A 16,392-nucleotide genomic window follows, 5' to 3' on the forward strand; every position below is an offset into this window, starting at 1 on the left:
AGGGAATAACCGCTGAACATTAGATCGCGGGCCACACAGTCGGCCTTTGACAGATCTTTCTTCCAAGAACTTGAAAACTGACCCCTCTTCCTACGGATCTTATGGCACGTCAGGTCCACGAAACGCCAATATTATGATTATTGCACCCTTAAACGGTCTTCTTCCGCCTTTGGATGCTTTGAAAACTGCTTTGGATTTGTTATGATGGAAGAGAGTGAAATGAACTTCATAGTTACACCATCTACAGCTTTCCACGATCACGCAAGTGTTGGCCCAACAAACTATGATAAATCAATCCGCAGTTATACAATTAACTTCACCACTCCGGCGGATATTCTGCCTCCTATTTCACACCTTGCGCAGCTTGTGTTAGCCAGTGTCTTCACGGTGTTGTACGCTGTCTTATTCCTATTGATTTTAGTGCAACTTTATCTCATCTTGTACTTCAAGCACCGTCGATTGTCGTATCAGAGTGTTTTCTTGTTTATCTACCTGTTTTGGGCCGCGCTTAGAACTACACTCTTTTCCTTTTATTTCAACGATACTAGTCCGTTGCAAGCGAAGAACCAGAAGAACATCGGTTCTTTAGCAAGATGGCTTCTCTTTGCACTGCCGATCTGCCTTCAATTTCTCACTTTGTCGCTGTTAACTCTATACTTGGCGAAGGTAGGAGCGAAAACATATCTAAGCTTAAATTTAAGGGTTAACCATTTAAAATTGAAGATATCAAATGTTGCATTCTTTCATTAACTACAGACCAAGCTTTTGCAACGACTTTGTGACTTTGCAGGCAAGTAGAGTGTTTAGCCTATAGCAATTTTTTTTCATTCCAATTTATATTCCTGTGCATTTCCGCCTTTCGCTGGTCACGTGAGAGAAGTTCAACATAGTCAGGTCTTACTTGACTACGATTGGAGAGGTTGTAATCCTGGAGGGTCGAATTTTGATGATATTTAGATGAGCCTACGTTAATTTTCTAAAAGGCATTTTACCTGTAGTAATATTTTCTTTACCTTCATGTAGTTATTAATTTTAAAATGCAAATTAGACTCATCTGGTTTTCCATGACATTCTGTTTACAGTTGATGTGGAACTATATACACTTAATTACTAGTCTCGAGGGAAACAGTTTTGTTTTCTTGAAGATCTTGATGTTCAAGATGGAAGGGAAAACAGAACTAACTGTTTCCCAAAGGACCAGTAATTAAGGGTTTTGTTATATGGCTGGAGTTCATGGTGTAAGGTAATAAGTCAAGGAAAAGTCAAAGTAACCTGTGGTTAGTGCAAGAGTGGACAACAATTCCATAATGATTGCCCACTGGGGTGACATTTATATTTAGCTGTTGCCACGTGACCATAAATCAGTGAATAAGTGTTTGTGTTACATTCAACTCAACTCCATCTATACAACGAGAGCACTTATTTAATGAGCAGCTGGGTTCTAGCAAATGTTATTAAGGTTACTAGGGCAAGCATGACATCTTAAGACTTGGTGAAATATTTTGCTGATCATGTTTTAGTCTTATGGTGATTTTTGAGATTTAATGCACACAATGTCTTGAATTTTTGTCCTGCGAATGTAAATGTATTCCTGGCTGTCACTTATCTTGCTTGTCTTGTTGCTTGAGACAATAGGGACAGCCAAGTGACAGCCAAGCAACAGCCCAGGGACAGCCAAGCGACAGCCAGAGAAACATCTTCGTTCACAGGCGATTGAATTTTATAAGGTTAAATATAACTTTTTTTCAAAGAAAACTATTTTAATATGGGGAGGGAGGGATGGTGAGTGTTTTTAGATTATTAATATGTTGCCAGGCCATGAGTCATCCTTGGGTAGCCAGGGGCAGATAGTCAGGACGAAGCTATTTTTTGGGCGATACAATATTTTCCAATGAAAGTTTACATCAGAGCGGGAGAGCCCCGCTCTTCTGCTCGTGATGTAAACTTTTGCCTGAAAATATTGCTTGGCCATGAGTTAGATGGGTATCCTTAGTTATTTCGTTACCATGCCTTTGGTTAAACTTTTCTTTTGTTCTCTTGGTTATTTTTTAAATCCCAGGTTGTGTTAAAAACCAGAAGAATTTCTTTTGACCCAATAACATTTAGGTAAGAAAATATCTATGCAGTATGCACACTTATGTTTTGAGGTGCAATATCATGAGATCTTTTATTTAGCGAGATATTGGACTCTGGTCAGATTTAGATTTTTTTGTTGTAAACTGGCAGAAAAAGAACAACACTGATATATGTATTGACTAAACAAGCTACAGCTGTAGTCCAGGTATTATTCTATACATTTAATGGATCTATTCAAAACTTTGCTGATGAATAAATGCTTAGACTATCCCCCACTATCCATAATGTATTCTTGGGACTGTATTAAATAATTATGCCAAAATTACATGTTGGCATTATAGATGTTAAGTTTTCAGTTCACCTTTGTGAAAATCAAAGCATTTTGCCAAAACTATAGTGTATAAATTAGTGAGCAGTCTGTCTTGGATATTCATACAGACTGACAACTCAAACCAAACCTTACTGTACATGTTTATCCCTTGGATTTGTTTTTTCTGTAATTCCACGTGGATATTTTAAACTCTTGACTTCTCAAGCCAGTTTGAAGTACAGTAAAGTCATGAATTTGCCCTGACTTCTCAGCATATATTAATTAATAATATTTTGCTAATAGAAAACGTTTATAAATTAGTATTCAGAATAAATTTTATTGCTGTACTCGTAGTTAATTTCTAAATTCTGTCTCTGTGTTGTTCTTGTCAGGAAATATATTGGACAGGTGTACTCACAGTTACATGTACATGTAATTTCTAAATTAGTTGTTTGCATTCTTCTTGTCAGGAAATATGTTGTTGGATCATTTGCCATGGTAAACATAGTTTTCTTTGCAATCAATATGACAAGCTCATTTGTTTGCCCTGAACAAGATGCTCATGAGAAATTGGTGATATTGAGAGTGGTTGTAAATGGACTGCTGTTTGTCGTTGTCGGGATTGTTCTCTGTTTCTGCATCATCAAGGTACATGTATGTTAAGGCTGGTCTTTCCTTAAGGCTGCTGCACACTAACCGACTTTTTGTCGGCCGACAAAAAATCTTCACTTGTCGGCTAGTGTGTGGTGAATTCAGACAAGTCTGTGACAAGCTCAGGGCGTGTCTCATCTTGTCTTGCCTCATCTGCTCTTTTCAGTTTTTTTTTCTTAGATTGGTTTCAGAAGAAATTACATTCCATAAAATTTAACTACTTAACCTTTTCCTACGTGTAATAACCTGTTTTCAATATCACATTATTTTTTAGCAACTGATGTAGTTATTAACAGGCCTGCTGCAGCTGGGGTCATGTGACCTAATTTTTCCTCAAAAAAAATCTATATTATGGGCTGTAACTTAAAGAAATGCCAGAAATGTAAAAAGCATATCGGAAATACCAAAATGATCAAGTTTGAGGTCCCTAGCATTTAGGAGTAAGTTTATACGGAAAATTTAGAGAATTTGTAGGAAAAATGGTGCTGTAGAGCAAGGCCTTGCTCTCCAACAACTTTTTCCATACAAATCTTCTTAGTCTTTTGAAAATTCAGACTGTCAAAATTTCATTCTTTAATGACGGTGGCCTTAAACTTGACCATTTTGGTGTTTTAGACATGCTTTTTCTATTTCTGGCATTCATTGAGTCATAGCCCATAATTTTATGAAAAGTAGGTCACGTGATGGCTTAGCTGCGAAGGGTCTGTTGACAGTCTGCTGATGCATGCTTTGTACTTTACTGAAAGTGTCACCTGCATGAGTGAATGATTACAGTTGTACATGCATGTACTTGATCAAATGATTGAAACCTAAGTGTGGGTTTGATGTTCTTCTTGCAGATCACAAGAGCTCCATCTCCAACTGTTCTATTGGAGGGACAGGTACAATTACAATAATTGTCATTTGACTGATTTTCTCCTTGTTTCTTGATCCTACGGCTTCTCTTTTACCTGGGTCCCAGAGGACAATGAGAGGATGTCAGAGGCCTACAGTGTACAGTACGCTCTTCCTGAATGCACTACAGGCACCCTGTGATATATTGGTATCTTGACTGATGTTCAAGTTGTTTGTTAGAAAATAATTGGGAGAGGGACTTGTTGTGACGACGATTTTTTTTTTCACATCGTCAGGAGATTTTTCAGGGATGGGGGTTGTGCAAAGGAGGTTTTTATGTGTATTTTAGAAGCTTAAGGTGACAGTGTGAATTTTCTCAGGGAGCCACAACAAAGCAAGGGATAGTGCTGTGTATGCTGGTCGTCCTGTTGTATGTGTCACGAGTGATATACAACCTGATTGCTGTCACCGTGCCTCACGACTTATCTTCGTTTGGATATGGCTGGATAAATGTCTCTGATGAGGTCAGTATTGGTGGAGTGATGCCATAAATTATCAGTCTACAGATACAGTAAGCAGGAATAAAATTATGTAACTATGCGCTGCATGTAGCAGGGAGGAATTGTTTTAATGTCGTATACATGTAATTAAAATTGTACTTGTAAGCAATTCAAAATAGAGATGTGGAAATTGAATCATAACAATTGATTTTTTTTTTTAGTAATGATAACAGTAAGAAGTTACAAAGTAACTTAAATTCAGAGTTACATTTTGTCGTGCATTAAACTATGACTGCTGTGTAGAAAGTTGGGTATTAACTGACTTACAGAACAGTAAACTGAACCAATAACAAATCATAATTAAAGCGTGCATTAAACCTGTGGCATGCTAAACTACAAAGAAAGTCACAGACTACAATGTAGCCATATACCAATACATCTAAACGTACTTGTTGACTTTTGGTATTTGACCTAATTGACAGTTAGCGGGTTACAGAATGCTATGTTGAATAAATTTTGCATTATTTAGCAAAATTGGAATGTTCACAAAATGACACCATATCAAAGCAGATAGCTGAACTCTGTAAAATATTCTGACAGAGATGTCACTCTAAGCTGGGATGTTATAAATCTTTAACTGTACAAACTGGTACACAATTTTCCAGTAATAATTTAAGTTAACTTTGAACCTTAAAAGTAATGACAAGTTTTGTAGTTAGGCCTTACAAAGTCTGTTAGTTTTTTATACATTGAAGACAACTTCCCACCTGTAAGTTACATGTAGATTTGTAGTATGTGAAATACAGGAGATAGTGTTTCATCACACTTCCAAACACTAAGAATGGTTTAGAAGAGATGTGGTAAAAACCAACTCAAGGTGTTTGGAAATGTGATCAAACACTGCCTTGAGTCTGTTGGACATGTATGCATGCAGGTGTTAGTTCTCAATTGAAACTAATTCAAAAGGTTCAATTAAGATCCAAAATCCATGCCAATGCCATGGTTTGTTCAAACTTGATGAATTTGTAATGCATTGAGAAAATGATGTCTAACTGCAAACAGATACATGTATAGTAGGGTGAGCACAGCCTGGATATCTTTTGAAGTTGTCTCTCGCTTGCAGTTCATATGCACATAACATTCTGATAGGGATATTGCAGACTACAGTAATATGAATGAAGGTAATGTCAACTGATTGTGACTGTGTTGAGAACATCTTGATATAACACTGACTGATCTGTTGTTGATATATTTCAGGGGGAAATTAAATACAAGGAGTCCGCCGACAAAAAATCCCTTCATAGTGATATCCGCGATGTGGAATTCATTACCTTTGGTATTGTGCTGATTGTATGGGAAGTTCTCCCTACCTTTATGTTTGTATGGTTTTTCCGCGTAAGAAGACCGAATGTTGGAGACATGGTAAGCAAAGTGATTATTGCCAAGGGGATAAATGGAGGAGATTTCGTAAGCTAAGGACTATAATTTGCCATGATGTGTCACCAGATTCTTAGTACATCTGTAGACTGACCTTTGAAAAGGACTGAGTTTTTTGTATTGGGGACTGGTAGTACGCTCACTAAATGAGTTGAAATTCAAAAGTACAATACTAACTACTTACAGTTGGACCTCGCTAATTCGAACTCAGCTATTTCGAATTCTCCGTAATTTCAACTTCTGTTGGAATTGCTCTTCAGTCATTTATCATTGGTTATTTCGATCTCCCGCTATTTTGAACTAGTTTTCGTTTTCCCTGAGTATTTAAAAGCAAGGTCAATATCATAGCGCTGAGGTTTGAGGTTTCCCATAAAGACTGAACATTCGAGACCTGTTAAAAAGTAGTTTATTATATGGCTTACTATAAACTGTTTTTTAATTACCTTTTACCGCTAGCCATTTTTGTGTTTCTACGAGTATGGCTGCCGGAGTTCCGCTATAAATTCATGAACTTGTACAATCATTGACAATTGTATTTGCATACCAAATCTTGCTATGTCACACTTTCAATAGACTTTTATAAGAATCATAGGAAGTTATCACAAGAGCTTAATGTGCTTTTTAATTCCATGTCATTTCACCAGGGCCCATCTGCTATAGCATCACAGAGTTATGACAAGAAATCCTATTTTTTCGACAATCCACGAAGATATGACTCAGATGAGGATCTGACAAATCCACAAGGACAAACAAGGGGGTGATTAATTCATACCTTCTCTTAACTTGACAAATTGTAGTGTTTAAGAAAGTACCGTGTTTCTATCGAGTTATAGAGAGAGAAGTGGAAGTTTGGGAGAACTAGAAAAGCTGTGGGAACATGAGCCGATAGGCGAGTGTATCCACAGCTTTTTCGAGTTCACCCACAGTTCTCCCAAGTAAGCTTTATACATTTGTTTAAATTTTTTGGTTTTAGAGAACCGCCACCCTGAGGAAATTACAATCCCTTCTGGGGGGGAAGTATGGATATTTTCTGGAACTGTACAATCTAGCCCAGCACTAGTATAGGGCTGTCCCTTGGGAAGACAGTGAAACAGTGTGCACTGTATATTCATCTAACGCCTAGCTTATTTTGTTTTGCAGTAGTAATTACAATATTCCAGGAGTGTTAAGTCCTTCTGCCTCGAGTGTGAACGTCAACAAATCAAGATCTTATGGCTCCATCTCGGGCATGCGCAGTGGCAGTTTCCAGAGAAGTAACAGCTATTCGAATATATATATCCCGGGAACCACACCTCCTCAACTACTTTCGGCGGGGTCTGGCTACCGCCCGAACACCTTAGTTGAGCAAAACGAGGGATAATGAGTGACATACAACATGGAACTCTCTAAGCAACGGACAGAGTTCCTTTTAGATATATACCCTGTGTGGAAAATGGGGCCCCTTTCTTATACCTCCCTCACCCCTTGCGTGACGATTGTCGTCAGAAGCTCATTTTTTTTCCGCTTGAGAGACATCCGAAATTCGCTCCCCAAAAAAGTAGTCATCGTAGACGCTGCCTTATACAGGCTTGCTCAGTCAGTAGAGAGCTCCAGATGAGCCAGGTTATAATCGTGATAATTCCTTTTATTATAATGTTATTATGCCGTCAGAGGTAAACGATATTGATACTATTTCGCTCAGTTATATGACTATTGGCCGACTCTTGAATGCTGTCAGAACAGCATTGTACTTGAATTTAATCGCATCGTTTCCCTCACTGACATTAGGGAGGTACATGTACACTCAGACACTGAGGGACAGGTTGCCCCCAGATGAGTTAAAATAGACGAAATCGGCTCGACGAAAGTTTACCATAACGCCATGTTTCTTGGCGCTGATTTCACACATTTTAATTTCACGTCTCCCCGGTTATTTTCTTTGGAGTTCCTAGGATGTTTACTACAGGGATTGCTTTGCACTCGCTGAAAAGCTGACATTGGAATTGTTCACAATTGAATCGCGATTAAAAGGCGTGAACATTGGTTTATATCAACCGATTTGTTGAAAAACATAACTTACAATTAACAGAACAGCTCTGGACTTTGGTTACTGAAAAGATACTAAATCATGTTAAACTACAACTCAAACTGGGCGTAATGTAAGTAAGCTCTTCCCAATGGCCAAGAATAGTGTGTTCCCTTTAGTAGGAGGGTGTCAGCTCTCTGTCCCTTCTGAGGGCTTTTGGGCGGAGCGAAACCCTAACATTATTGAAGTTTGTGTTTGGTGGTTTTTAGCCCTCCAGGCCCTTCCCATGTACACTCGTTTAGGTTTAGTAGTTAATGTTCATTTTATTAGTCACATCTATGATATGATACACACCACACTTAAAGATACATTCTTACAGCTGTTTTCCACTTTGCACTCAGCGTAAGAAAGAGTAGAGAGCTTAAGCAAACCACAACGGCAAAGGCAACGAGAACGTCACCAAACAAAAGGTTTAATGAGCAGAACAATGGCTGTGCACGTGCGTTACAAATCTTTGTACATTTCTTTGCCGTCCTCTGCAAAACAACAACGGGAAATGACAACGTTCTGATAAAATATAACGTCATTTTTTACTAGGCGTTGTCCGGGCGTCGCCGTCGTCATTGCGTAAGTTCTCTATTTATTTTAAAATACATGTACTCTTTGACGATGATAAATGCACTCTGCTAATTTGCGTCGTCTTTGAACTCCCTTTGACCTTGTGACGCAGCAGTGCTTTTCATCACGTAATTGTTTAGCAAGTGACTTATTTTGAGGGCACTTACTCCATAGACCATCCTCAAATAGTACTTCAAAAAATCTCTAATGTAAGAATCCTAGATTGCATTGTAATATTGCTGTAGTCATTGCACAACAAAATGTTTCTGTCTACTTATGTCGCTGCGGCTGACTGGGCTCAGTTGGGCAAGATTCATTTGAATTTCCTTGACTGTATGACTGGTATAGGTACTCAAATGATTTCGAGTGTAATTTGTAATAATTAAGCAGAAGTAAACTTCTCAAAGACTAAAAAAGTTACGCTTGCTCGTAGGGTGAGTACAATTTAAAGTCTTCGAAAAATTCACAAGTCGGAGTGATTATTTTTATTCCAGATTGCTCGAGAATAATCATTTAATTACTTGTTAAGAATATACATGCAATTTAATGTATACTTTCTGCACTTAATTTCAAATTTTTGCACTCAATTTCAACTTTTTGCACTGTTCGGGATTCATGAACGTGCTCTCAGCCAATCAGGATGTTGAAATGTTCGCATGCATGTTATTAACCTAATAATTATATACCTGAACATCAAACCACACATCGGAAATTTCTCCAGTCTGTGACCAGTTTTAATCGAAGGGCGCGACAGAAATATTTTGGTATTCCAATTGACGCAGTGTGTAAAATATATCTAAAATATCAAGCCTTATAACTACTTAGTCGTAGGTGAAATGCAAATAATGAAAGTAAAAGATATGGATATTTTTAATCATTGTAAAGAGAGAAAATTTTATGTAGAAAGAAATTGAGATATCTATCAGTGCATTGGTTTGGTTTGATGTTCTTTCAGTATAGGCTGTTTGGCGAGCCTTCACTGTGCGATATCAAAACCTAAAAGGTTAAGTTTATTGCACGCTGCGCCTGTGTCGGTGGCCTCACAGAGTCAAACCCTGCTCGAAGTCTGATAGATTTATCCTTAGTGCGGAAGTGTTCATATGAACGCTCTGTAATGGCTGACATTCTGAGTTACTGAGCAGAAGCCCCATAGTTTATATGTTGTGCAAGGTGGTGTTAAAGCCAGGATGAAACTCCCGTATGAAATTTGCCAAGAAGCCTGCATACAGATTCCCCAGAGGGCTCTTATTTCCGTTTTCAGGCTCGATTTCCGCCGGTCTTTCGAGTCCATTCTACTAGCGCGGGCTACGTTCCCGAACAGTGGCTGGTAATCGGTTCCTTTAAGTGGTATCTTTTAGGGGTCAACTAAAGCTCGAGCCCCGCGCAGGTTGGTCTCCTTTAGGGGTATAATTCAAATTTTCCGACGAGCATCCCCGATCTTTTCAAATGGGAGCCCCCCGCCCCCCACCCCACCGCCCACCCCCTTCCGACCCGGGATAAAGAAGTGTACTATTTTCTTTCACGCGGGGAAAAAAGTCACTTTTTAAAATAACTGAGCAGAACTCTGATGTGGTATTCTTGCTGTACAAGGACGTACTATCTTTAAGCCTGTGGTTGAAATCCTAGTTCACGATCTTTTTCATAGCAGTAATTTCGCGTGCTGTTTTATAGTGTAGGGGTTCATCTCTGTGCCGCTTTCCGCTGTTTACGATGCATTTGGTAGTGCAAAAACTCAATAATTAGTACTTTTCTTTTGGCTTCCTCCTACCTAACAACAACTAATCCAAAACATAGAGGAGCCGGTCGATCCTTTTGGTTCTATTTTTCAGCTGTGCTGTGTTAGATTCCTTTGCACGCTCTTTCCGCTTTTTTACTTTTCTTTTTATCTTTATTATTTTACTTATGACATCAAAATCAATGCAGGCTCGTTTTCCTACTTGAAGGCCACTTGATGTTGAGATTGTTCCCGTTTCTTTAAGGCTATCAGGGGTTTGAAGAACGTTGTTTCCCGACAAATTGATCTTTTTCAGCCACTCACTAACTTCATCAAAACTGATTATTCTCTCCTTCCGTTTCTCGCTTTCCGCGTGAGTTGTGTGGCAGGCGTGCCCAACAGGAACGTCCTCTTCTGACTCTCCAGCGAGAGGCAATGTTTCTGTATTGTCAGTCGTTTCCTCGCTGTTTATTGTTTCCTTGCTTGGCATGTCTGAAAGGCGAGGAGACGAGAGTGAAGCAGTGGATAAATTGCTTGAGGTGATGCTGAGATGTCTTGCGTACACGCCGCTGCCAAAGTGAACCATGCGGACATCACCGCTGTCCAAGAAAACCGGCATTTCATCTCGGATGACAATTGGAGCACACTGTGTGTCGAATGAGCTAGAATCTAATGAATTCCTGGATTTTGCTGGCTTTGCTTCCCTATCTGTTAAAAACGAACTGTCAATAAGTCCTGGAGGCTCACTTCTCTCGTCAAATGAATGTCTTGAAGCTGATAGCATTGTATACCTATCTAAACTTGATGTTACATCTAGCGATAACGAGCTTTGGAATGGTTCTGAAGTCTCCTTTTTACAATTTATTTCTGAAGTTTTCACACCCATATCGACTTTTACTGAAATTTTCAGCTCTTCACTTTCGTCAGCACTTAGCTGTGTAACTGAATCTAACGCTTCCTGCCTTATGTTTCCTTTGGACGTTTCGTTTTCCTCGTTTACAGAAGAAGAGTCTCCTTGCTTCTCTTTACGTATGCCAATAAATTTAAGAAACTTGGAAAGCAATAGATTAGCCACTTCCATGTCCTCACTATTTTCGTCTGAACTGGTGGAGTCTGAGTGTGCGTCATTTAAAATTGCCACAAACAAGTTAATGAGAATTGCCAACGTAATGAAAAGGAAACTTTGGACATAAAGCTTGGAAAATATAATGTGGGTATTTTCCAGTTTAGAACGCAACACAGAGTCTCCTAGACACATGAGAAATTGCGAGGCAATAGTTCGGTATATTGTAGAAAACATGTAAACATTCTTGCCAAAGAGGAGAAATCCTGCATGCCCGTATGCGGTAAAGATGACGCAGAACACGACTGCATAGCTTAAGGTGGGTTTCAAGGACTTCCGAACCACTTGGAAGAGCACTATGATATGGCTGTTGAATTTGAGTAGCTTTAGAAGACGTAGCGTTACAGTTGTGACTGCGATGCAGATTACGTAGTTTTCGATCTCCAACCAGAGCAATGCGTCGTGAAAGCTGACAGACACGAACGGGTTTGCCACAAGTTTCTGCAGCACTTGCACTGTCTGTCTCTCCCTTTCAATGGAAATGGCCAAGACCAGGACTGCGCTAACAATCTGAAGCATTTCAAGCCAGTTCCATATCGATTTGAAGTAAGCACATTTCAGACGGTAAAGTCTGATGCACTCGGTTACCAAGTAATACCCAAGAACGAAGGCAAATAACAGTATATTGGCCATGTACATTTCAGTAAAAGCTGAATCTGATTTCGCCATCGGAATCACCGGGATTCGCATGGAAGTTTCCAAAAGGCCAGACGGGAGCATCTCAAAATATAAAGTTACATCCACAAGCAGCTTAGTGACTACATTAAACTTTGAAAATTCGGCCAAGATAGCTCTAGTCTGACGATCTATCCATCCATTATTGACCAGATCTTTCAAAATTCGACCAGCCATAGAATCGTCGTATCCAAGATTAGCCACGTAACCACCACCACTGTAGAGAGAATGTACGCCTCGACTTTTATGGATACCGGTATCATCTTCAGTATTGTATTTCCAGTTTTCGGGACACGAAATACTTGTCCAGTTAAGGGACGTCTTATTTGATAATGCGCTCCATGAACCCAATTTATCCTCTTTATCTTGACAGTAAAAGTCGTAACAAGATGAAATAATATTCTTAAAAACATCGGGCACATCACAAGAATCTGCATAAAATTAAAAAAACAAAACAAAACAAAACAAAACACAAAAAACTTACAACAATTATCGGTGAGTTCAAACATAAGTCAGTTGGCGGCAAATAACCTATAGAAGAAAACGCTTGATCGCTTTCAATTTGGTAGTGTAATTAGCCTTTCATCTAAAAAAACAAATCATCTCATCTTAAATTATATGTCAAATTATTCTCGCATTTTAATTTGTTCTTACATATGATCTATTGAAGGAGAGACGCATATATAGATGACGTCCTCGATAGTTTTCTTTGTTTCTTTATATAAAAGAATTAGATTTTGTCTCCTTGCGCCAGTTCAGTAATAGATCACAGAAGACGTCAAAATGTGGTGAAAGCATACCACATTTTGACGTCATCTGTGATCTATTACTGAACAGAGGCAAGGAGATATGGAATCTATTTGTTAAACACGCACTTTAGTAATACAGCAACACTTACAGTACATTTCTGTCTATGTAACACTGACTAGTTTAGAAGTACGAAACAATGTCAAACTATATTTTGTAACCTTTCATAACCCTAAGCTGTCTCAAACGTGGCATGCCAACTAAAATGGACCTCTTGTTTCCTGTGTATTCGGTCGTTGTTTCCCTCTGCCCATTGTACCATTTACCAGCATACACCACGGGAATGAAAACGTCGTCAAGCCATGTCCAGAGCTGTGACGTGTTCTTGACCTGTGAAATGTTATACAGTCGTACCTTTCAACATGCTGAATGGCCACTTGGGGCCAGAGGAAAGTGGCCTTTGTAGAGTGGTGGCTGTCATGGGAAGATAGGGGTGTAACATGACACCTGCTTTGTTGTTGTTGTTATTTTTTTTCTCTCTTTTTTTTCGGCGGGGGGGGGGGGGGCAACATTTCGTTTCTTAAAAGAAATGCTTGTTTTAGCATATAAATACAATTCACAATTTCAATGTATCGTTTAAATAGAAAGCAAACAGACAGAGAAAACTGATGGGGGCTTGTATACATCGTTCGTCAGTCTTAAACTAGACACGTTGTCGAGAGGTTATAGGGAACCTAAGAACGACGACGGCAACCGCAACGGGAACGTCACCGAACAAGTTATGAGTAGAACAATGGATGTGTACGTGCGTTATAATTCTTGGTACATTTCTTTGCCGTCCTCTGCACATCGACAACGCGAAATGACCAAATTCTGCGTTGTATGGAGAAGGTGAACCACGAAGGCTAATTTTTTTACATTTTTATTTCAACTATCGCTGTGTTCTGGGTTTCGTCTTGCGATAGTTTTCACAGTGATAAACAAAGTAAATGACTTAAGAGTATCGCGAGATTCGTGGGTAAAATATAAATTCATTTATTAATCGACTTTGTCCTCGGCGTCGCCGTCGTGGTTTCTTAAGCTCCCTATTTTGGCAGTCGGGGCGCGATTTAGTGGCCGTTGCCGTTGTGGAGCGGTGGCCGTCGTAGAGAGATTAATATAAAAAAGGAATGTGTGGATTGTTCGCCGGGACAAAAAATGCTTGGCCGTAGAGAGAGGTGGCTGTCAGTTAAAGTTCGACTGGAGTCAAAAATGCAATGTTTTTCGTGTTATGCAGGAGCTCTGCTAAGGACATGCTAGGCAAGACATTATGAGGGTCCAATTGCGAATAAAAAGTTGTGACTGTGTTAAAACTCTTACATTCTTCTCCTACTTCCTCCTTACTTCTCTCTTACCTTATTAAACTTTGTAAAAGAGTTTCGCGTGGTTTCAGCAATGTGATGTCTTTGTTTACTCTTATCTCCATAACAGACAAACATGAGAAGGAGAAGGAAGAAGCAAGCAAATAGCATATCTCTTGCAAATATGTTCGTTTTCCTTTCAAGAACTCTGTATTTCCTTTGTTGCTCGATATCATTCTTAGCGATGTCAAACATTGTTTCAGGATGATCAGATTGGACCCTTTTCCCGTTTTCCGCGAGGTCACCGGCACGGTTTCCTTTACTTTTACATCTCAGAGCCAGAATAACTGCTAAAACAACGATTTTCAGGGGCTGAGAAACAAGTATATCCTCAGTCGTACTCAAGAAGATGGAAGACAACCATCGTTCCGATTTCTCTCTTCCCCATTGAAGAGAATAAAGAATCGTAAAAACCGAAGCTAGCGGTGAACCAACAATACAAACAAACCAGGCGACATAGATGCAAAAATGAGGCAGCTGGAACTGTTTTCTGCCATCATCGTCATAGCAAGTATCCCGGTCAATGGTTATTCCTAGACGCTGACTCTTGCGAAATAAGAATACAACGAAAAAGGTAGTCGGGAAGGCGACCAATGCAGTGGTAACAGAAACCGAAAGTTCTCTGGCTGTCACTTTGAGAGGCCCGACGTGAATAACTGGCGTTTCATCGCGATTTTCGAAGTAGAAAATTGCAGACACAATCATTATCCATAGCAGAAAGAAGCAACAGCACGTTAGTCGTTGGACGCGAGTAAACAAATCCCTTGCCTCTTTTGTAGCTATTGAGAACCACAGATGGTAGTTTGCAAGACCGTACGTCCGCGCGTTACTGAACTCGGTTTTAAAGTCAGAGGATCTCTTGACGCTTGAGGAGTGGAGCTCCAATGTCGTGCTCCCGTCTTCTAGTTCTAGGCCCAACCAACGATAACAGGGGAATTTCCATCTAGAATTTGCCTGAATATCTGTGATAGAAACCTCGTTCAGAAACCAGGATGGGTCTTCGCCGGAATTGTCATGACCAACCCGGATCTTAACTAGAGACCCAATTGGCTGATCGACAGTGAAAAGAAAGTTGTCTGAATTACCTCGACTAAAGAGCTTCCTGCTTTCATCCCGGTTACATGAAAACTCAATAACACCGCTAGAGGCGTCAGTTCCGTAAAGAATCATGCATACTCTGGCAGAAGTACCCGAGTTTCGCCATGCTCCAGTACTGATAGATGCTTTGTATTGGTAGAGGGAGTCCTTTGATGATAGTAAAGGCGTAATGACACCTACCTAAAATATAACAACAGTTATCATGAAAGATCAATAGCAGTAAGTGGTGCAATGATGTCTTTTGTGTTATATTAAGTAGCCCTAGGGGAAGGTCAGCCCAATCTGCGCTGGCCAGAAAATACTGTAGTTTCGGGCAGAGTCGGAATGCACACTATTGCGGCATATGATGCGGCATATGAGGGATTGAATTGTATGGCACACGCGTATATTGTTCTTGCAGATTAGTTTTAGCAACGTACCTTTTCAAGATCTCGCTTGTCGGCCTTCCGTGCGAAGATTACAGCGATGAAATAAATAAGAAACACAACTGTCACTGCCACAATAACGGGGACATCCCCCGGGTCATTAACGCTCTTAAATCCTAGTTGCACCTGATCGAAGTCTATTGTGTTGGGCGTCACCAGAGAGTAACCACCAAAAGATGTTAGGTGATTACAAAGACATTGCACGGTGGACGGGGTGCAATTGGTACCAGGCTGAAAAGAGAAGCAACAAAAGAATTGAGTAATTGAAGACGTATTTTATATCGTCATGATCACTGTGCTTGTCTTCATCGGTATCACTCTTGTGAGTCATTAAGGGCCGGTCAGCGTCAAATTGACGGACTGTGGGGACGATTTTGCCCACCTGGTTTGGCCATCTAGAGGAAAGGTTTTCTCATAAAGAGTTTCAGTTAGTTCTTAAAAGTTTTACGGGGCTTGGCTGAAAACATTATTGAAACCCGTGACTATATGTCTGATGGTGACCAAAACATGCACAGGAACAATACACTGAACTCCGTACATGAAAGTAGACTACAAGTACCTCAAATTAGGGTGGATCTCTGCAACTGCAGCATCATGCAGATTGGGCCACTGATGGTGTTAGTAACTAATAAGACTGTCCATCAAACAATACTTATTATGACTGCCGCAGAGTGATCAAAAAAACATTTACCAAAAACTTGCTTTTCATCTTTTGCAGCAGACAGTTGCTTCGAGCATGATGAGAACGTCATTTTCCATAGCGCAATTCCCTGACTTTG

The 16,392-nt window shown here is 39.8% G+C and overlaps 3 protein-coding genes across 4 annotated transcripts; 1 reads left to right on the forward strand and 2 right to left on the reverse strand.

Annotated features, from left to right (window-relative positions):
• The first annotated feature begins 16 nt into the window (after positions 1 to 16).
• On the forward strand, positions 17 to 9,359 carry LOC110060980 (integral membrane protein GPR137B-like). 2 transcript variants are annotated; one of them, XM_020767797.2, is made up of 8 exons: positions 17 to 666; positions 2,060 to 2,106; positions 2,857 to 3,034; positions 3,877 to 3,918; positions 4,252 to 4,395; positions 5,629 to 5,793; positions 6,453 to 6,565; positions 6,949 to 9,359. In XM_020767797.2, exons 1-8 carry the CDS (start codon positions 202 to 204, stop codon positions 7,166 to 7,168), a joined length of 1,374 nt encoding a protein of 457 aa, XP_020623456.2. In that variant the 5' UTR covers positions 17 to 201; the 3' UTR covers positions 7,169 to 9,359. The 2 variants fall into 2 exon arrangements, with proteins under 2 accessions (XP_020623456.2, XP_020623457.2); XM_020767798.2 differs by having other exon boundaries at positions 6,952 to 9,359.
• A 595-nt stretch (positions 9,360 to 9,954) lies between these two features.
• On the reverse strand, positions 9,955 to 12,781 carry LOC149110335 (polycystin-2-like). Its single transcript, XM_089291668.1, has one exon. It carries the CDS (start codon positions 12,118 to 12,120, stop codon positions 10,210 to 10,212), a length of 1,911 nt encoding a protein of 636 aa, XP_089147794.1. The 5' UTR covers positions 12,121 to 12,781; the 3' UTR covers positions 9,955 to 10,209.
• Positions 12,782 to 12,897: 116 nt separating this feature from the next.
• LOC110061003 (polycystin-1-like protein 2) lies at positions 12,898 to 16,322 on the reverse strand. The gene is made up of 4 exons (XM_089292271.1): positions 16,305 to 16,322; positions 15,608 to 15,844; positions 14,085 to 15,368; positions 12,898 to 13,080 (listed from the first exon to the last, which is right to left on the reverse strand). Exons 1-4 carry the CDS (start codon positions 16,320 to 16,322, stop codon positions 12,898 to 12,900), a joined length of 1,722 nt encoding a protein of 573 aa, XP_089148397.1.
• Positions 16,323 to 16,392: the final 70 nt, after the last annotated feature.

Source organism: Orbicella faveolata, unplaced genomic scaffold (genome assembly GCF_042242905.1).
Source record: "Orbicella faveolata isolate gen_17 unplaced genomic scaffold, um_ofav_v1 contig_24, whole genome shotgun sequence".
Taxonomy (NCBI): domain Eukaryota; kingdom Metazoa; phylum Cnidaria; class Anthozoa; order Scleractinia; family Merulinidae; genus Orbicella; species Orbicella faveolata.

Bases quoted from the DNA above. Each gene is read 5' to 3' on its own strand.
- LOC110060980 (XM_020767797.2), top strand. From the start codon at position 202: ATGATGGAAGAGAGTGAAATGAACTTCATAGTTACACCATCTACAGCT. The intron at 667-2,059 runs GTAGGAGCGAAA...TTTAAATCCCAG, and splicing joins TAACTCTATACTTGGCGAAG to GTTGTGTTAAAAACCAGAAG. The intron at 6,566-6,948 runs GTGATTAATTCA...TTTGTTTTGCAG, and splicing joins CCACAAGGACAAACAAGGGG to TAGTAATTACAATATTCCAG.
- LOC149110335 (XM_089291668.1), bottom strand. From the start codon at position 12,120: ATGGCTGGTCGAATTTTGAAAGATCTGGTCAATAATGGATGGATAGAT.
- LOC110061003 (XM_089292271.1), bottom strand. The intron at 15,369-15,607 runs GTACGTTGCTAA...GTTATATTTTAG, and splicing joins ACAAGCGAGATCTTGAAAAG to GTAGGTGTCATTACGCCTTT. The intron at 13,081-14,084 runs GTAAGAGAGAAG...AACATTTCACAG, and splicing joins CTTTTACAAAGTTTAATAAG to GTCAAGAACACGTCACAGCT.